Source organism: Protopterus annectens, chromosome 12.part0, assembly GCF_019279795.1.
Source record: "Protopterus annectens isolate FY-2018-M chromosome 12.part0, PAN1.0, whole genome shotgun sequence".
Classification (NCBI taxonomy): domain Eukaryota; kingdom Metazoa; phylum Chordata; order Ceratodontiformes; family Protopteridae; genus Protopterus; species Protopterus annectens.
In genome coordinates this window covers 900,568,557-900,590,138 of record NC_056746.1, presented here as the reverse complement: position 1 = coordinate 900,590,138, position 21,582 = coordinate 900,568,557, and the positions used below count along the sequence as shown (strand labels likewise).

The 21,582-nt window shown below is 41.2% G+C and overlaps 1 protein-coding gene across 1 annotated transcript in view; it reads left to right on the top strand.

The window, feature by feature from the left end:
- The window catches only part of ARFGEF2 (ADP ribosylation factor guanine nucleotide exchange factor 2), a 2,483,667-nt gene that overhangs the window by 454,237 nt on the left and 2,007,848 nt on the right, over positions 1-21,582 (top strand). The window contains exon 6 of the mRNA XM_044089932.1: positions 3,959-4,208. Within this exon, the coding sequence (XP_043945867.1) occupies positions 3,959-4,208 (250 nt within the window). The remainder of the gene's footprint in view (positions 1-3,958; positions 4,209-21,582) is intronic.

The following is a 21,582-nucleotide window of genomic DNA, read 5'->3' as shown; positions in this document are numbered from 1 at the left end:
GCCGGTTGAGGTAATAGCAATAAGGAGACATGCTTGGATGTGGTTATGATTTCTTGTACCCCTTCAAGGTGTCATTCATCATTGCTGTGTTTGACAGATTGTCTTTGTTTGGCCCAGCAGTGAAAGAGACTCTCTCCTATAGTGAACAGGACAGAAAGATTTTGCCTGCCATTGGAGTTCAGTTTTCTTACCCCACAGAGAGACTTTTCTAGGAACCAACATGGTGGTAAGAAAATGTGGTTCAAGAAGTCTCAAGGTGCTTTCCAGGAGTCACATGGAGACTTTTCCCCCAAAGGCAGAGGGGGAAATATTTACTATAACAGTAGACATTACCCATGTGGCAGAGGGGGTCTTCAGAATCAAGGATCTCGAGATTCTTTTTTGGACCGGTCCTTCCAGCATTCTTTAAAGGTTGCCTGACTGTCTGGAGGTAATCTGGGGGCACTTATCATTGCACCAAAATGCCTGGCTAGCCATCACAAGTGATTTTTGGGTGCAGAGGATCATAGCCAGAAAATATTTTTACAATTTCCAATAAGACCAAAGAAAATTCTCCCCAATGTTCCACCAGTCAGAGTGAGCTAGCAGCTCAAGAAAGTTCAAAAGTTACTAGACAAAAGTCATCCAGAAGGTTCCACCAGACCAAACAGGATCCAGAATTTACTCAAGGTTCTTTTTAGTGCCAAAAAGACAGGGGGACCAATTCTGGATCTAAGGTATCTGAACCAGTTCGTAAAGAACTCAATTCCCAGTGGTAACAGTCCATTCCTTTCTGCCCCTTTTTCAGAAGGATGACTGGATTTATCAGTCGATCTGCAAGATGTGTTCTATCACATCAAAGTGAGCAGGTGCTCTCGAAGGTATCTGTGCTTCCAGCTGAGAGCCAGTCATTACCAGTTCAGAGCCCTGCCCTTTGGTCTCACCACAGACCACAGGGTGTTCACCAAATGCATGGCAGTGGTAACAGCTCACCTGAGACTGCTTGGATTCAAAGTATTTCCCTGTTTAGTTGACTGGCTCCTTACCACACCACCAGACATCTTTTCTATTAAAAGCCAGAGATTGTTTACTTCACCTGCCAGTCTCGCTGGGAATTGCCATCAACATGCACAAATCTCATCTTCATTCAGTTCAAGTAATAGAATTCATAGAGGCTTACTTGGACATAGTCATTTGTCTAGCTTTTCTGCCTCAGAACAGAATTCTTACATTCAGGACACAAGTCATGGCAAGTTCTTTCTATTCAGTGCCCCATCAAGAATGATCCTCAAAGCATTAGGTTCCATGGCTGCCACTATAACTTTGATTCCCACTGCCCGCTTACACATTAAAATCCTCCAATGGACTGTAGCGGTGCAATGGTCATTTCATCACTGTCCCATGAGTCACCCCTTAAAATTGTCTTGGGTGTGCAGAAATTCTCTTCTTTGTTGGGTGCACTCTGAGGAGATCGAGTTAGGTCATCCGTTTATCCTCCCCCTCCCCAGTGCCACTTTGACCATGGATGCCTCCCATTTGTGGTGGGGAAGGGTATTACTTGGTGCAGACTGTTCAAGGCACATGGTCAGTATGAGAGATCAATCTGCATGTCAGTGTACTAGAGATGAGAGCGGTGCTTCTAGTGCTGCATGTCTTTCAGAGTGTTCTCCCTTTAGGGACCATTGCAGTACAAATGGACAACATGTCAGTAGTGTGGTACAGTAACAGATGGGGGGGCAGATCCTACCCCTTTGTCGAGAGCAACGAGAGTGTGGCAGTGGGTGATCTCTTCCAGCTGCTTTCTAGTAGAGAAGCACATACCGAGGAAGTACAACATTGTAGCAGACAGCCTCAGCAGAACCATCCTCATGCCTCACAAGTGTTCTCTCAAAAGTTGCAGACATGATCTTCCACAAGTGGGGTCAACCTTGCTATGACCTATGTACATTCCCCCTTCAGCAACAGATGCAGCAGGTTCTTTGCCCTTATCGCCGAGAGCTGCTCTAGTCCAAGTTTGGCCTTCCAGTCTCCTGTATGCTTACCCTCCTCTGCCTCTCATCCCCAAATTTCTTCAGAAAGCACTTTGGTTGAAGAGCATAGTGATCTTCATTGCTCCCATTTTGCCTCGATAAGTATGGTTTCCCTTCCTTTGGTCTCGCTTAATATGTCTCCCTTGTACGCTGGATCACAGTCCAGACCTATGTCATCCATCAGGACAGATTCACCCAGATGTTGTAGGCCTCAGGTTGTCCGCATGGTTTCTCCTGTTCCAGTGATGACTAGACATTCCAGGCTTTTCTCCCCAGTTCGAAATATTGTGGTCGCTTCCCATAAAGCTTCTACTAGAAAAGTTTACAAGAGTAAATGGAGAAGATTCACTATTCAGGTTTGTCAGAAACAATTGGAACCCTTCACTTCTCCAGTTCAAGCAGTTGTAGACTTCCATACTTCGACTTTTCAGGGCAAAGCAAGTTTTTCCACTACTAAAGTTCAACTGGCAGCCATCTCAAACCGTCATATAGGGGATGATGCTTCCTCTTTAGCATCATCTAAACTTTTAAAGTATTCCTTAGGAGGTACTTTTTTTACTTAGACCGCCAGTAAAGGACCCCACTCCACCTTGGGACCTCACTGTGGTTTTTATAAGCTTCAGTACACTCCTTTTTTGAACCATCAACTAAGCTGGATCTCAAGTTTCTTTCATGGAAAACTGTGTTTTGGTTGCTATAACCACTGCAAGACTGGTATCGGAACTCCAAGCACTGTCATCCAAACCACCTTATTTGATTTTTCACAAATAGTTACGTTGCACACAATCCTTCTTTTTTAACAAAATTTACCTCTGAAAATATCAATCAGGTCATCAATTTACCAGTTTTTTCCCTAACTTAGAAAATAAAGGAGAGCATTCCCTTCATCTTCTTGATGTACATAGACAATTGCGTTTTTAGTTGGACAGAACCAAAGCATTCAGAAAATCTTAACAACTATTTGTTTCCTTTTCTAACATAAGAATGGGAAGACCAGTTTGTAAAACAACCCTGGCTAAATGGGTCAGAGATTGAATATCCTATGTCTTTTCCTTCAAAGGTATTGCATTACCTAAACAATTGAAGGCACATTCAACCAGGTCACTGTCTACTTCAGCAGCCTTTCGGGCAAAAGCTTCTATTGATGGCATTTGTGCAGCTGCCTCTTGGTTATATACTCATGCCTTTATTGTGCATTACAAATTGGACATCATTTCCAAGAATACAGCTTCCTTTGGTTCTGTGGTGCTTGGGAACATCCTATCATGAGGGCCACCCAAGGTCACTGTAGCTTGGGATTCTGTCCCATTTATTGAGGAACGAATGAAAATAACATCAGGTAAACAAGTTATGTTCCATCTGTGTTGAGTGCATAACTTTTTTTTTCTTTTAGCCTAGGTTTGTTTCTGCTGATTCCATGTCCTTGCATCTTCATGTTGGCAAACTATAGTAGATGTAATGCAGCCTTCCTGTAAGGACTTTGTGTAGAGTGCTTTGTCTTCATTAAAGAGCCATTAGACAAAAGAGCTTGTCTGTAGGCTTAATGTTGAAGAAGTGAATTACTTGTGTAACTGGAAGTTGCTTTAATAATTGCAATATAACCTACACATCCAACTCCATTGGTATACTGCCAAACATGTTCATGTAGTGATGTGCTTTTGTAATGGTGTTTTCGTAATGGATTCCGTTTCTTCTCTGGTACTTGCATAATGGATTCTGAGTTTACTATAGAAGTATAATATATTTATGTATTTATTTATTTATTGATTGATTGATTGGGTATTCAGACTAATGTTATTGTTTAATAGGCTGTTGATCTGGTAGAGCAAACAGGTTACAAAGTTTTTGTTAATGAGCATTTTTAATTTTCGGAAGCTGTTTGTACATGAACAGGATGTATCAGTACTGTATAAATAACGTATTGAAACTCTAAAATTTCTATGCTTCAGCTGCAAGAAGCTAGAGATTTAGAAAAACGACATCAGACACAAAAATCCCACCCATCCTCTGTAACCCAGAATTCAGCAGGATCTCCAAAAGCAGCATGTCTCAAACCAAAGCTTGGTCAGGAGGATGAAGTCCCATCCCTGGAGCATATTGAAGAAGTCAATGGCATTAAAGATGATGGCCACATATCAGATGAAAGATCTGAAAATGGAGGAGGTGGAGCAGATTTAGAGCGCTATGCTACTCCAGCAGGTACATAGATGTTATTTGTCTTAACATGTTTTATTACTGTTTGCTCAAGTCTAAAGCATTTTAAGGAAGTGCAGTACACGGACTGTACATTTATACAGTGGGTGTGTTCGTTATCCATTGGAGAGCAAATAAACCTTGTATTACACTTCCAGTTATCCCATAGCACAGATTACACTCACTTTGTCTCTGTCCTCAAAAATGTATCCATGCTTTCTCTTAGTCATCACCAACAAACATTGTTTACAAAAATCAAATATTATATAGTGTAAAGATAAATTCACCTTAACTGGCTTTTTGCTGAGCGCAGCAGTGATATTTCACATAATTGCTGTGTTAAGACCAGAATAGCAGGCAAAGCATTACAGACGTCATATAAACCTAATCAGTATATCAGTCTTCATTAGAGTTCTGCTTTTGTTGCTACCAAATCCCAAAGGCAAACCATAATTTGTGTTACCAGACTTTATATATTGCTTGCTAATATGTATATGGTGTGTGTGTGTGTGTGTGTGTGTGTGTGTGTGTGTGTGTGTGTGTGTGTCTGTCCTCCAATGATACTTCACAGTCCTGTCCATGATTCAATCTCTGTTTCTTAAGTACCACTATTTGGACAAGGTTACCTCCTATAACCTACCAAAAAATAAATTTATAAACAAACTCTGGTTATTCGAAAGAACTGACTACTTTTTCCTAAAAAAAAAAATAAATAAATAAAAATTAGACTTTTCAGACTCCATATTTTGTATTCCCAGGTAATGCATTTTGGCAGCCATAGCATCTCTTTGTGTAGCTTTCTCTTGGCTTCTCTAGTTTCCTATCACATCTGTAAGAAATGTGGTTAAGCAACTTATTATTTTCTACTACCATTAAGTAGGAGTGTAATGTGTGTTTCTTTGTGTCCGCTGATGTCCTGAAATTCGAACTGTGAATTCAGCATGCTTAATCACATTTCACCAAGCCAGAATGGGTATAATCAAAGGTAAAACCTCTAACAGTAACCCAAATTGTAACCATTTGAAATGTCAGGACCTGCTAGAGCATGGAGACTGAATGGCCAAAGATCAGTATTGTATACACAAAATCTGAGATGCCATTTCTAAGAATATTCCCTTTTCTCCGAGGTATGGCAATCTCAGAGTTGTTGTATGTAGGTTAAGGGGATGTGGTGTGCCCCCCCCCCCAAGTTTAAAAAAGAAGAGCAATTTTTTGAGATTTGATCTTCTCCTGTGTTTTCAGTCTTTCTTTTCCTGACTTGTCAACACTTGATATTAGGGAGCCAAACCTAATCACACTTCCAAATGCTCACTAAGTAAGTGCATTGCCATATGCTGTGAAACCATCATTTTTGTAAGTGAGCAAGGCCTTTTGCACCCCCTGTTGTTTCTGTGCACCTACACCACTGATCATTATTTACACTAACTTCAGAATCACACAGACTCAGAGAAGAGAGAAGAGAGAAAATATGTAAAACATAAAACTCACTCTTTCTCCTCTTCTCTGACTGCTGCCACCCAAAATCAAAGCACAGCAGCTGTGTCACCAAATTCTGCCATCCTGAAATGTTGACAACATAAATAAGAGATCTTAGTTTTAGACATTTCATATAACAGTAATGTGCCACACAGTCAGCTGTTCCCTGCCCTGTTACAATGACAGTTTATATATAATGCTATCATTTTTGTTTTATTATATTTTATTATTATTTAAAATGGAAGTTGATGTATTGATAAAACCAAGACTGGTTTTAATTGAGATTTCTGAATTTTACTTTAAACATATCTTTAATCTGTAATTTGAAAGACCCTGACAAATGTTAAATAATAATTCTCAGAATGACAGCCCTAAACCTTGATAGCCATGCATTTGCAATTTTAAACAAGTATCAAGATACTGGACATTGTATAGTACAGTAAACTCTCCGCTAACCGGCACCCATGGGGATTGGTAGATGCCAGATAACTAGTTTCTGGTTGCTTGAGAGTTACTATTAAAAACAGGCCTGACTAATACTGTATCTTATACTTTTTGTTTGATTTGACTTGTTTTCAGGTTAGGGAGAGAGGGAATTTTCCTTTTTAAAACTCTAAAAACGTAAGGTATGATGTTCTGTAGTCCTGTCTCTCCTTCATTCTTACATATGGGTTCAGAGCCGATCCTCGGCTCCAACTTGGCCTATTGCAAAGCTCAAAGTCTCTTAGTTGGCTCGTGGCTAGGTAGGTATCCCACAGTGCACTAGTACAATCCCCAGATCTTGTTTGCCGCGTCTACGAGTTCAGAAGTGCTTCTTGCTTGACCGTGGCTAAGTTGAAACTTTTTGTCTTTATTATCACTTTACTGATTCTATAGTTAGTTATCTTAATATTAGATGGTGTTTAGAAGTGTTTTTTGCCATTTAATTAGTTTGTTGAGAACTTGTTGGTCCTTGTTGTTCTTCATTTGGTATCCTGTGTGCTAGTTTATATTACTTTTGATATTACATAGGTCTGCATTTGTGTTATGACCTTGTTTTTCTCCATTTCTTATATATTGTTTGCAGTGTTTTTTGCTAGTTGCTTGATACAGGTTATTTCAGTGTAGGTCCATATATATATATTAGGGCCTAGTTTTTCTAATTTTTAGAAATTTAAAGATTGCGTGCAGTGTTGTTTGTTCGTTCTTTAGCCTGCTGCTGAAGTTTCTGGTCTTTCTCCGACTTAGCCTATCCAGCTAGGTCCGTTTAAGTTAGAGGACCTTGCCCTCTGCTATTTGTCATATTTTCTAGTCCTCTTTACTCTGTGTGTGTGTGTGTGTGTGTGTGTGTGTGTGTGTGTGTGTGTGTGTGTGTGTGTGTGTGTGTGTGTGCGCGCGTGTGTTAGGGCTAGGCCTGTTTAAGTTAGAGGACCTAGTCCTCATTGCGCTTGTTGTGTAACTGTTAGGGTAAGGCCAATTTATATTGGAGGACCTTATTTTTCCTTGTTGATATAGCTCTGTTAAACATGTCTAAAGAGTCCAAAGACCACAAACCTTCGGGTTTCAAGAAATGCACAAAGTGCTCCCAGATGATGTCAATTAAGAATGGCCACAGTAATTGTGTTTATTGTCTCGGAGCCATTCACTTGCAGGAAACTTGTTTACTCTGCCATTCCTTTAGCTCCAGAGTTCTCCAGGAGCGGAAAAACAAGTTAATTTTGAAAGGTGTCCTCAAGCCTTCCTTCGAGGAAGACTTAACAAGTTCTTCTTCCTCATTTAAGTCACGTTCATCCAAAAAAGAGAAGGTCAATTCGGGCAAGAGGCATTTGCCAGCACTGACTAGTTTATCGTAACCTCCTCAGAAATTATCGAAATTTGATAAGACTTCTACCTCCTCGGCTCCACTGTCCTCTGAGCTGGTCGATGTTGACACTGCAGTGTCATACTCAAGCCTTTGGAGCTGACTACTGAAAAATTGCATCAGAGCCGGTCCAGAGATCTTTTGCCGGTCTCCCCTACCTTAAAATCTCCAATTTTACAGAGATCCAGATCGCCTACCCTGTTATCCAGATCCTCCAAGAGCCTGTCAGAAGAAGATGTGGAGAGAGTAGTGCTTAGACTCCTGAAGTCGTCTGCTTTGCCCAAATTGTTGTTGGCTCAGACCCAGTCGGTTCTGGAGCCACCTGAGTCCATCCTCCCTGTTGTGGTTCCTCCTCCGAGCCGAGTTGGGCCTTTTTGAGCCAGAGTTTTCAGTGCCACTTGTTATGGAACCCTCTGTTCTAGCTCCCCTCGTGGCTGTCTTAGAGTCGAGTTCCACTTCGACACCTTCGGTGCTGTCCATGGTGTTTAGGAGCCGAAGCTCACCGGTCGGCCCTGACAGGGACACTTGGACCCGAACCTCTTCTGTTCTGAGTCTCCCTCTCGGTGCGTCGGCTAGGGTGAGCTCGGACCCTACATCCATCTCAGAGCTGGTCACTCCGAGGCTGAGGACTGCCCCAGTTTTTTCAGAGCCGGGGCTGTCTTTGGAGCTGGAGAGATCTGCTTTTGAGATGATGAGCGTGTTGTCTCGCTCATCGGCTCCACGTAAGGGTACCAACACTTTTCCCCCTCAAGCACCGACCTCTGTCTCATCTCTCTCTCTCTCGGCAGCAGAGACCCACAGCCTCAGGAACCCCCGATGGGTGGCCCCCAGTCTTCCGAGACCTCCCCAGAGTACCCTTCTGAGGAGCCTCCTCGGAAGAGGACATGCAAGAGGAAGCATGTAGACTCCCCGGATGAGTCCATCACTTCATACACTGACCTCGAGGAGTCAGAAGGGTCCCCCAAGTCATCCTCTGATGATGTCTCCTTTGTAGACATCTTAAAGATCGTAAGCAGAGAGGCAGCCAGCCCAATGTCACCCCTTCTGATGAGGAGTCAGTGTACCTGAACGTTTTCGGGTCTCAACCTTCAGCCTCTTGGGTTCTCCACCTTTTGACGAACTCTTAGACCTTGTTAGTCAAAAGGTGTGGGAGACTTCTGATGCAGTGGAGCCAGTTCCCAGAAGACCCAATAAATTTCTCTCTGCCCCAAAAGAGAAAGATTTTTTTGCCCAAGGGCATGCCTGTAGATGTCATGGTGGTGGCGGCAGCCACTAAGAAGGAGCTAGCGGAGACTTCTTCATCTGTCCATCCGCTGAATAAGGATTCTCAAACGATGGATAGATATGGGAAGCATATCTTTTCTTCAGCGGCTTTTACTCTCAGATCGCTGAACTGTCTCACACATTTTGCTAGGCTTCAGAGAGATCTCCTCCCTAGAAACTTTATTAGAGCAAGGCAGGTGTGGTTAGTGGATCTTATTGTTGTCTTGTCCAAGGTATAATGCAGAATGCTCTGTCTCACTAAGAGACTTCTCAAATAAATATCTGAAATATTATTGCTGAGATAGCTTGCAGAATGACATAATTTATGGTCATCTGTCTTCTAGTTCCCGGGCAAGAACCCCCATTGCTAGAAGCTGACAGCATTTAACATCTACCTGTAAAAATATGTAGACAAAAACTTTTGCTCAGATCTTTGGCAGATGCTGGAAGTCATAAAACAATTGCATTCCTTCATGCTTCAAAAGTAGCAATTAGTTCACTCCAAGGACAATACAGAAAGCTTCCTAGTACAGAGCGTTTGTCTCTAGCTGCATTTAAAACTTGAGAGATAGCCTCTCCATGGCGTAGCCTATAGATTTAATTTCAAATATTTTTCTACAGTTTACTGGACTGAGGTTAGCCTGCTGTATCCCAGTTTCCACTGTTAAATATATACGTTGAAACAGTTAAAATAGTACATGTACATGTTCTCTTACAGTAGGATACACTGTAGATACATTTTAAACAAAGCTCTTTCACAAATACCTTTTCAACACAAACCTCTGTACAGAGCAGTTTGATGTATACATGACATACAGTTGTAATGCATTTGTTTAACATAAGCATCTTGTATAAATCATTTCGATATTCACCAATGACATAATTATTTACGGAATTCCAGCTAGCTATGCTGGCAGAATCTCCTTTTGCCACACCAGTGACTATAGTGTCTTGCGTACTGAGAGACATAAACTCGTAAAATATCAGGATTTGCAGGCAGAAACGAGAGCAATGTGGAAGAAAGATACCCTGACAGGTCCAGTAGTAGCAGGAGCAACGGGTCATGTAAAAAAGAATGTACAATTGCATTTAGATATGTTACCAAGATATGTAAATCTGTACGAATTACAGGAGTCAGTACTGGGCACATTGCGGGTGCTGTGAAGAGCACTTCTGGTTGACATCAAAGATTGAAACAATACTATTTTCATGAACTTTAATCATAGTTTAATTTGGGAATGGGGTCAGTTCCTGTCATGGTATTAGAAACCCAAAAGACTTGGAGAAATTAAAAAATGACTAGACATCTCACATATCCAGTTAAACAGCATATTTATAAAACAGCATATAACCATTCCATGTCTAACCCAGAAATTTTCATTACTACACTATCATCTGTTAACTGGAACTTTCTAAACATCTTCCCCTTAGACAATACTGTAATTGGATTCAATGCAGCTTTTCTAAATATCCTAAATAGCCTTGTACCTGCTAGAAAGAAGAGACTGAAAATAAATAATGCAGTTTGGCAATCCAAAAAGAGTAGAATGCTAATGCAGGATAGAGAAAAGGCATGGAAAGAATGGCAAAAATATAAAACACCTCAATGTCTTGAAAACTTCAGAATGCTTTGCAATCATACTAAAAAGCAAATAAATGACGACAGGAAACTGTACTGTAATAACTTTCAGAGTAATACTAAACACAACCTGAAAAAATGTTGGACATCCATTAAAGAAATTTTACATCTTGACCGAAAATTCAACCCAAACGTCTCTCCCGATAACTCAACACTCAAAACTGCAAGTTCAGCTCTTATTTTATAGATAGTATAGCATCTCTAACCAATGATTCTGCAACATTTAATCCCAATCCTGCCCAACAGCTGCAGTATGACCAAATCTACTATCCTCTTCAAACTTGTGCCCACATCCTATATAAAACTACTGTTAAATTAACTTAAACCATGCTCTTTTTCAGCTGATGACCTTCCAAGCGAGGAATCTCACGTTCCCTCTCTGGAAAAAGTCACACATTATCCCCTGCACAAAGGAGGGAATTCAACAGCCATTAATAACTTCAGACGTATAGCAGTCTTATCTCCCCTTGCCAAAGTACTTGAAAAATGTATTCAAAAACAATTGCTAGTCTGTCTCCTACAGGAATAACTTCTATCCCGTACAGGTTTTCCATCCTTCCCTTAGTACTAGCACTGCCCTTCTATAACATATTTAGATACTGTCAGTAAACCTAGAGATAATGACAAACTAGGCTCTTCCTTATTTCTAGACTTGTCTAAAGCCTTCAACACAGTTTTATAGTAAACTTCTGCTTCAGATGTCCTCACAAGGTCTCTCTCATCCCAACCTTCTGTGGTTCAAAAGCTACCTGTCTGTCCACTAGATATCAGTCAGTAAAATGGCACTCTACACTCTTTCCTTACCTCCCAGCCACCACTGGTGTACCACAAGGCTCCATCTTTGGTCCCCTCCTCTTTAACATTTTCACCAACACCCTCTATACTTCCACACAACAGGCCACCCTAATAATATACGCAGATGATCCCACTCTCATTTGCACATATGACAACATGGTACACCTCCAAGAAGTTGCACAGGAAGCCACTGACACATGCCTTCGTAACTCACAACTCATGCTCAATTCAAAAAAGACCAAACTACTACTTTTTTCCCCTAATCCCTCTCTCATGAAAAAAATGTAAAGCCCTCTCTCTTGATAATACAATTATTGAAGTCAGCTTTCATAGCAAACTATTAGGGATGATAGTGGATAATGCCCTTACATTTGATCCACATATACAAAACTGGATAAGAAAAACTCATCAAAAACTAGAGATGCTGTACAGAGCCTAGAACTTTCTCAACAACGCAATTAAAACTGAACTTGCCACTACTTATCTTTATTCCACTCTTCCTTATGGTGCTCCCATCCTGACTAACTTCCAAGCTTCACAAAAATTAAAACTGGAACAACGCTGTAACAAATTTGCTAAATTTGCAGCACATACCCCTTTCAGAACACACCACTGTATAGCACTGAAAAACTTTAATTGGTTAGAACTGCTACATCAACTAACATATACACATCGTCATGCCACCTATAAAATTATTCAGCATCCATCTTCCTGTCCAGCAGTAAAAAAAAACATTCTACACAGCTATGTTCCCATTCGGTCATTGTGATCCATTGACCAAAAACTCCTGTCTACAAAGCTAGCAAATGACAGGGTTGCTAAGGCTTGGTACTTCTTCTCCTTATCTGTATCCATCAGGTCTACACCCTCCCTCCTGTCTTTCAAAACCACTCTGAAAGACTTACTAGCTAAAATCTGGCTCTGTTCTTGCTCAAAACCAGGTTAAACATATCCCTAAATGTTAACAAGTACCTTTTCATTCCTTATAACTTCTTACTCTTCCTTCTTCACGCTATCTAATCTTGTTCCCTGACTTACTTTGTAAATATACCATAAGCCTGTTTTTGTCTCACTTCATATTGCAATTACTTTTTTGTATTGGACTAACTTGCCTTTAGTTTCTTTACAAACTATCTAAAACTTCTCTAAATATTAAATGATTGTCATATACTTCGTATCAACTCTTAGCCAATGTTTTTATATTATGTCTAATTTGTTATAATTATTTAAACTGCAGATGTTTTGGTTTTATTTTTGAAGGTTGTAAAATTATTCTTAAAATGTTTTGTAATAATTTGGAGCTTTTCTCCCCAGCCTCCTCTAAAAATGGGCTTTTACCCAGTTGGAATTTTCCGGTAATCAAATGCCAGTAAATGTATAGGTTTACCTCCATAATGTTGATGGCCACAATGGTGAACCCACTTCCCCAAACTGCGCCTTCACAAAACCTCAAAAATAGTCTGAGCCGCAAAATCTCTCCTCCTTTTTGCCCCATCTTAGCACTTGTTTGTAGGTGTGGTGCAGTCAGAAATTTCGACTTTCGATGTTTTGTCAGCTTTCTAAGGTTTTGGTGGTACAGGTTTCACAGAAGTGGTTCTGCTTTGTACAAGTTCGTTGTTGTGGCCATTGACATTATGAAGGAAAAAAAAATATATATATATATATATATATATATATATATATATATATATATATTATATAAAACTGGGCAAACATCAGGGAAAAAAACACAGAAACAAAAAACATCAAAGTCAAAAACTTTAAACTTAAACTAAAAAAAAAAAAAATAAAAAGCAACAAAAATTATTTACGCAAAAGGGCAAGGTACCCTACACCCTCTCATCCCTCTGCAACTTATACCAACTCAGAGATTACCCTTCTCCAACTGTTGTGTAAAATCCCACTCCCTGCTGCACATTGAATTTGTGCACACACACAGACACACACACACACACACACACACACACACACACACACACACACACACACACACACACGCACACACACTTGCAAAGCGATCAACACTAATGCATGTAGTGTTTGATATTCTGAAGTTACAGCATTAGTGACTACAACCATATCTATCCATCTAGCTATACACACACACACATATATATGTGCATGTATATATATTACAGATATATATATATATATATATATATATATATATATATATATATATATCGCTGATGTTATTCATTTCATTATTCATTATTCATTACATGTGGGTCTGGGTGTTGGATCCGATGTCATATCCGATCCAGCACTTTATAGACTAGATTCAAGGCTCCAGCTCCTCCCATCTCCCATAATCCCTTTCCACCTACTAATCTTCAGATCTAGTTTGACACATTTTGCTATAGATGTGATTTCTTGTGCACAGCATTGGTACAGGTTTAAATTCAAGTTTTTCAGTTAAGTGCTATATTTTTTTCTGTTTGCTAGATAGTTTAGCCTTTTTTCTTCCTCCCCTCTCATTTTTAGCTAGCAGTCTGCGTGAAGCTTGCATCTTTCTTGCCTTTCCTTCTTGTTGGCTCTTCATGCCTTTTTTACTGTTATTCCCCTTCTGCTTACAGCAGTTCCCTTTCCTGTAGGTGGCTTTTCAGGGTGACTTTTTTATTTTATTTTTTTATCTCTGTGCTTTCTACAATTTTGTTGGATGTATTTTGCTGAGTTGTCCCCTGTTTTTGTTAGGGATTATGTTTGGTTATGTCTCATTTCTCTGTACGTGTCTGTGTGTGTGTCTGTGTGCTTTGCGGTAGGACCATGTCAGACAAACCAACCAGATTTAAAAGATGTTCTTGTGGGAGTAAGATGCCTTTTCTGATGCCCACAAGAAGTGTCTTTATTGCCTGGGATCTGACCACCTTAAGGCTGAATATGCAGTGTGCTCTGCATTCAATCCTCGGGCTTTGGTGGATCGCTGAAATAAACATTTGCTCAAGGACTTGGTACAAGGAGGTCCCTTTGTTTCGGGTTCTCCCTCCTCTAGTGGCCACAAGGACTCCAAGAGAAAAGCCTGCTCTACCTCCCTGGGGCTTCTCCTCTGGATTTGCAGAAACAGCCTAGGCACTTGGATCGCAGTTCCAGTGATCCAAAGATAACTTTGGCTGTTTTTGATCTTAAAGGTCAGGATCAATCTTCTGGTGCCGAGACCTCCTCAGATCGAAGACTGTCGGATCCTACCACTGTTCGCTTGGATCGTACAGCTGTCCCGGATCTGAGGCAAGCTGATTTGCTGGGTTCTGATCCGACATGTTCATTGGATCCAGAGGTGGTAATTCAGGTTTCTCCAGCTGGGTCTTCTCAGGATCTGAAATTTTTGGATCCAAGACGTAGGAGCTCCCTGGGTCGGGAATACCAAAGGGTGATGGTGGGATCCAAGCTGGCTTCCCCATCTAGATCAACCAGTTCTTCAGCCTCTTCCAAGTCCTCCAGGAGCATCTTGTGCTCAGACATGGACAGGGTGATGAGAAGTTTCCTTAGGGCCCAGATAGAGATGGGCTTTTTGGCATCCCCAGCCCATTTGGGCTCAGGAAGATCCCCTGCTCCCAAACTGGCTTCTCTTCCGATTCCAGTGGTTTCAAAATCCCAGGTCCCGGTTTTCCCTAGGGAAGAATCTGATCTGGAAGTGTCAGCTTTCCCGGTTCCTTTAGGGTCCCTGACTAGCTCTGTCTGTATTACTTCAAATCAGAGTGGGTCTTGGCTTTGAGAGGTCAGAGCTGGGTCCCTGGGGAGGGGTTCTGGTCCTGGCTTTTCGAATTGGTCCCTTCCTCTGGAGACCTTGGCCTTCAACACCTCAGGGCCGGTGCTGTCTAGGCCAAGGCCCGGAGCAGGCTGAGCTACCCCTTCCCTTGTGGTTTCGGCTGTGGGGGACGGGGATGGGGTTTCCTTGATCCCATTGGCATTTCAGGTGGTAGACAAGGCCTTCTCCAAGTCTGGAGCAACGTCCTCCCCCCTGCCAGGAACTTCTCAGCCTATCACTGTCAGGTGTCCTGAACCCATTCATTAAATCCAGAGTCAGCCCTCTGGAGATAGCCTTCAGGCATCAAGAACCCCAGGGTTTCCCCTCTCTTTCGAGTCCTCTTTTGAGCCCCTTACAGAAGACCCTCCCCAGAAGAAGACTCTGCAAGAGGAGACAGTAGAACTCCCCATGGAGTCCCGTACAGAGGACACAGATTTTGATGAAGGGTGCCCCAGATCTCCACTGGATGATATCTCCTTCAGGGACATTCTGGAGCTCTTGAAGCAAAAGGCAGATGGTCTCCCCAACCCCTGTCTTAGGAGGAATCTGTGTTCCTGAAGGCTTTCGGAATGGGCCCATGGTGCAAAGCCTAGAATTCACTGGGACTCATCTCAACATGATCACAGAGGTTGCAGCATTGCCTCCCCACAAAGTGGACTTGATCATACGGCAGGTCAAGGCCATCTTGAAGGTTCCATCGCTGCTGGCACACCTCATTCAGAGAGCACTGGAGTCCATGTCGGAGGCTATTGTTCTCGTTCCTTTAGCAAGATGCCATATGTGGGTGCTTCAGTGGATGCCAACGGTGCAGTTGTCCAGTCTGTCTCATCCAGTGTCTATGCCTATTATGTTGACTGATGTTTGCAGATGGCATCTGCAGTAGTGGCTTCAGTAAGGAGCATCTCCTTCAAAGCAGACCATATTCTCTTCTCCTGCCCACGGCGACCATGGACACTTCCCTGTTGAGTTGAGGGAGTAATTTTTAGGGCAGACCTGTCCATGGCATGTGGTCCCCCCATAGAGACCAATTTGCACATAAATGTTCCAGAGATGAGGCAGTCCTCTTCATGTTGCAAGCTTTTCATGATTACCTTTCTCTGGGAACGGTGACACTTCATACACACATGTCAGTGGTCTGGTATATCAACAAGCAGGGGGGAACACGATCGTACTCTTTTGTGCACCGAGGCCATGACAGTGTGGGAATGAGCAATCTCTTCCATTCACTTTTTCCTTGCAATGCACATGCCAGGACAATCTAGCATCTTGGCAGACAAGCTCAGCAGGTGTGCCTTGACTCCGCATGAGTGGTCACTCGGTCCATCAGTGGCATCTCAGATTTTTGCCCGTTGGGATCAGCCTTGCCTCTATCTTTTTGCATCTCCAGTGAACAACAAATGCAGCAGGTACTTTGCCTTGATTCTCCCAGAGTGGCAGTCCCTGAGGGACACTCTTGTTCACGATTGTCCCCAGGGTCTCCTGTACACTTACCCCCTTCAGAATGCAGAGTTCCTTGATACTTATTGCTCCTTTCTGATCTCGTCAGCTGTGGTTCCCCTTTCTTGGGTCTCATGTCAAGTATCCTCCCTGGATACTGGATCCTGTTTTGGATCTCATCTCTCACCTGTTAGAACATCCGCCCAATCTTCAATCACTTCACTTGACCGCATGGTTTGTCCACTTCCCATCATATTAAAGCAGTCCAGGCTGGCATCTCCTGTCAGAAAAATTATACTGGCCTCACAGAAGCCTTCTACTTAAAGTTTACTGTAGCAAGTGGAAATTTTTTTTTGGGGGGGGGGGGCTGTGGAATGGAATCATCCCTTTATCAGCCTCTGTATCAGATATCCTTCTCTTCTTAACATCCCTTTTTTCATCAGGGGGCCAGCTTCTCTACTATCAAGCTACAGTTGGCAGCCATTTCTAATTTTCATGTCAATACTGGTCCCACTTTTTCCTCTCGGTTATGTAAGGCCTTCATGAAGGGCATCTTTCTTCTCAGTCCTCCATTCAAAGAGCCTGCTCCTCCTTGGGGTCTGACTTTGATGCTGCAATCTCTCAACCAAAGCCTTTTGAGCCTGCTCATTCTTGTGATCTCAAATTTCTGTCATGGAAGACTGCTTTTCTAATGGCTATTACTTCAGCCAAGAGGGTTTGTGAATTACAGGCCTTGTCTTTTAAACCCCCTGTAAATTGCATTTCATAGGGACAGAGTGACTTTGCGAACTAACATCTCCTTTATGCCGAAGGTAGCTACTGAAAGAAATCTCAACCAGGATATCAAGTTACCTGTTTTCTTTTCTAATCACTCCAGTAGGGGCGAATATCTCCTTCACATCTTGGACATACATTAACAATTGAGATTTTATTTACACAGGACTAAATCCTTCAGAAAATCTGACCAGTTATTCATAGCTTTTTCCTTGAACAGACGGCGGGGCAAGCAATTTCTAAATTGATGATTTCTAAATGGATCTCTAATTGCATTTCCTTTGTTTATTCCATTAAAAAGGTGGAACTGCTTCGTCCACCTAAGGTGCATTCTGTTAAGTCAGTGGCTGCTACTTCTGCCTTCTCTGCTAGAATGTCTTTAGATGAGATTTATGTTGCAGCTTCATGTTCAGGGTCCACTCCTCACAACTTTGTTGCTCATTATAAGCTGGATATGGTCTCCTGAAGCAGAATGTCCTTTGGTTCCACATTGCTCAGTCACGTCCTTCCTTAGAGCCACCAAGGTTCTTTGTCGCTGAGGACTCTGACCCAGATGTAATGAATAATGAAATGGATAACATCATATCAATTGTTATGTACTTACCATAACTTGGTATCTGTGTTATTCTATTTCATTATTCATCACTTCCCACCCTCCTTCCCCCTTCTGGTTTTTGGTGGTTCTGGAGAGGCTGGAGTCTTGGTCCCTTGAGCTACCGCCTTTCTCAGTTGTATTGATATTTTTTTATCTATGTCCAGTGGAGTAGTTATTTTTTCTAGTGTTACCTGCCCTTGTCAGCAAACTTGATATGAGGATTAGTAGGTAGAAAGGGATTATGGGAGACTGCAGGAGCTCAAGCCTTGAATCTACTCTATAAAGTGCAAGATTCAGATCCAAGACCCAGACGTGATGAATAATGTAATAGGATAACACAGATACCAAGTTATGATGAGTACATGATTACTGATGTATATAAAGTGTGTGTGTCTGTGTGTGTGTGTATAGCTAAAAATAATATATATTTATATACATACATATATATATATATATATATATATATACATACACACACACACACACACACAGATATATATATATATATATAAAAAGTTTACACAACCCTGTTAAAATGCCAGGTTTTTGTGATATAAAAAAATGAGACCACAATAAATAATTGCAAAACTTTTCCCACCTTTAATGTGACCTATAACCTCTACAATTCAATTGAAAAACAAATCTGTTAGGGGAAAAATATAAAAAACATACAATAAGCTGGTTGCATAAGTGTGCACACCCTTAAACCTAATACTTTGCTCAAGCACTTTTTGTAGCTGCATTAAATTGCAACTAAAACAGTGGTACAGGTGCATATACATTAATGTAAAAGAAAAAAAATTGTAATATTTTTTCATGCAGTTTACATAATCATCATAATAATCCCTGCTACTGTAGCCTTAGCAATATGAGTGGCCATTTTCCATAGCTTCAGGGGACCATCTACACACTCCAACTGTCAAGCAGCTCGAGCTGAGCTGACTAAAAGACAAGTTTGGGTGCCAAGCCCTTCGGAGCTTTATTGTCACTGGAGAGAACTCCTCTGAGGCTTTTGAGGATTGATGGTCAGCTTGTGCTGTTCCTTTTCTGGACACACAAGTTTCCTCTGGGGGAAAGTTCCATCCAATTATTTTCGTGTGCTAATAATACTTGCCTCTTCAGGAAAGTTAGTATAAAGTTAGGAATTTGTGTTTTAACAGACTGTCACAAGACTGTATCGTAGTTTTAAATATGAGCATTTTCTTTCTATGCCAGTTTAAAACTTGTTTAAATAAGTTAAAAAAAAACATTTTTTCTAATGGAGAAATTGTATTTATTTTACTTTGTGGGGCTGACAAAGTGCGTTATAGTGTTTTTTCACTGTGTTTTTTGTGTGAAAAAAAGTGACTTTTAACGACTTAAAATTTTTACTTTTTTTTTTTTGCTGCTTGTTTTCCCCAGGAAAGAGAGACCATTTTAACTTGACCATGCAACAAACTATTGGTTCCCATGGTCAGTCCTTCTTCCACCATGAAAAGAACAAGTTAAACTATGTTTGGCACCACTGCAGGCTAGCAGTTTGTCACAGCCACAGGTGGGTGACTCTGCTGTGGCCTTTTGTTGTATCTCAGATTACTTATCTTTTACTCCAGATCCCTCTAGTGTAACATCTACAGCCACTGTGGACCAGAGTTAGCCACGTCCTCTGTGGCTATTGGGGTTTCCTCCGTGGGTGAGGGAGAGCCATTCTTGTTGGTCTTGGAAGAGGGAACAAGGATGTCTTCCCTGTTCTGGCAGAATGTTGTGCCCATCCGTGAGAAAGCTGCTGCTGCCACTTATAACACTGACCCCATATTTTTTCTGTCAGAAATAAACAGAAAATTAGGCATGTATCTACTCCTTTAATTTCCTTACAGAGGAGAAGATTGTGCTTAACTTTTTGTTCAGGCTGTTGATCTTTCTTTTTAATTGCTTTCTGGCAAAATAAAGAATGATGCATCTTTTCCTGAGGGAGATACAAGAATCTGGGTTTGTACAGGAAGATGAAGGGACGATTCAGGTTTTCTCTTAGGTTTTTTTATTTAGAATCTAAGGATAGCTCAGTTGCTGATTCTTCCTTTAGGATTCCTCTCTGTTTGAAACTTTTTCCAGAATGCATCAGTGTTTTCAGTCGGAGTACAAAGTTTATCAGTCCCTCAGAATTTTATGAGCTGTTACGATAAAAATTTCCTGAACTTTCATCAGTTTCTCCAGGTTTGTCATCTTTGAAGGATGTGTTTCTGTCTATAATTTTCCTGATAGCTAGCCTGTTGCTCTAAAAAGGCAGATAGAATGTATAAAGTCTGTCAGTCTTTTTAAGTTTTTATGTACTCTTCCCAAACTTGGCCCAGCAGTACAGATTTAGGTAATCCTGCTGCTGCTAAATAGTTAATTCCTATCTTTCTCTTTCTAGTAAGGATTGGAAGATGGTAGATGGGTACAAGAGTGTAGTATATGCTTCTGCAGCTTTGATTTTTCAGAATTTTGAATTGTCAGCCTGTTCTGACTAATTGTGGAATGTTTGGTCTGCAGTTTCTTTTTGTGAGGAAAACCCTGCTTTAAATTATGCAATGGCTTCTGTTGTACTAGTCACTGGTGTGTGTTTACAGTGCATGTATGAATTAGTTGGCAATTCTTCCAGGGCTATGGCCTGTACTACTGTTTTGAGGAGATTTGCTTTGCTGCATTCTCAGAACCTCCCAAGAGGATGCGAATAATAACATGTTTTTGTCTTTTGGATACAGATTCACTTTTTGACTCTTCTGCTGTAGAGGTGATCAAAAAGTGTGATTAGAGCAGCAAATTAAATCTTATCTTCTCTAAGATTTTTTTTACTCTCCTTTTTCTCATTTTCTAAGACATTCTGTAACCCCTCGTCCATTTTTGGCCTAATGGCAAGGGTATTCTAAAAAGGAATTCAGGAACTCACAAATCCAAGGACGGTCCATCTAGTTAGTAGCCTTAGCTATATGGGTAGATTACCCTAGCTTACTTTATTTGGGAGATGGAAGGAAGAGAGTCCAGGAGCCCCTGGAGAAGTCCTTGAAAGCCTGACATAGACCTAGGGAAGGAATCAAACCAGTAGCATTAAACTTAGTAAGGCCTTAGTATGTCTTAGGAATTCAGACCCTTTATCCCACTCAAAAGAATAATTTCCTTGTTTACAACAATTTGCTCCCTCAGCAGTTCTGACAGAATACTCTGTAAGAAATTTTTAAATTTGCCAACTTGTTACATTCCTAACATTTATGCTTCCAGTTACCTTTTCTTTCCTTTCACACCTTCTGCATTTGCTGTTTACCTAAAGAAAAAATTGGAAAGTCTTCTTAGGCTTTAAAAAGCTTTGCTAGGTCTTTCTTATATTTTTTAATAAATGATGTGAGAGTGTTCAATCTCGCCTTTGTTCTTACACATGGGTTCGGAGCCGATCCTCGGCTCCGTGTCGGCCGCTTGCAAGCTCTGCATCGAGAAGAAGCTCGAGATCACCTAATACCCACAATCCCCCTCTGCCTTTACCTTAGATCTAGTTTGCCGCTGCAGCGTTCGCATCACTGGGTCGAGCTCGAGCACCTGAGATAAGATTTAGAATTTATTCTTGTATTTTTTCTTGGTACTTTAGTATTATAAAGCTATTTAGTGATAATTTGTGTGTGTGTGGTAAGGTTAAGGGAATCTCGGTACCGTTAAGTTGTAAAACTTAGTTAGAGTTCTCTTCGGGGCCTACCACCCCTTATTGGATTTGACAACCGGATTGACTTTCACTACTAGATTTGACAATTTTACCGGACTTGACTTTTTTACTGGATTTGACTTTTTTCTCCCTTATAGTGACATGTC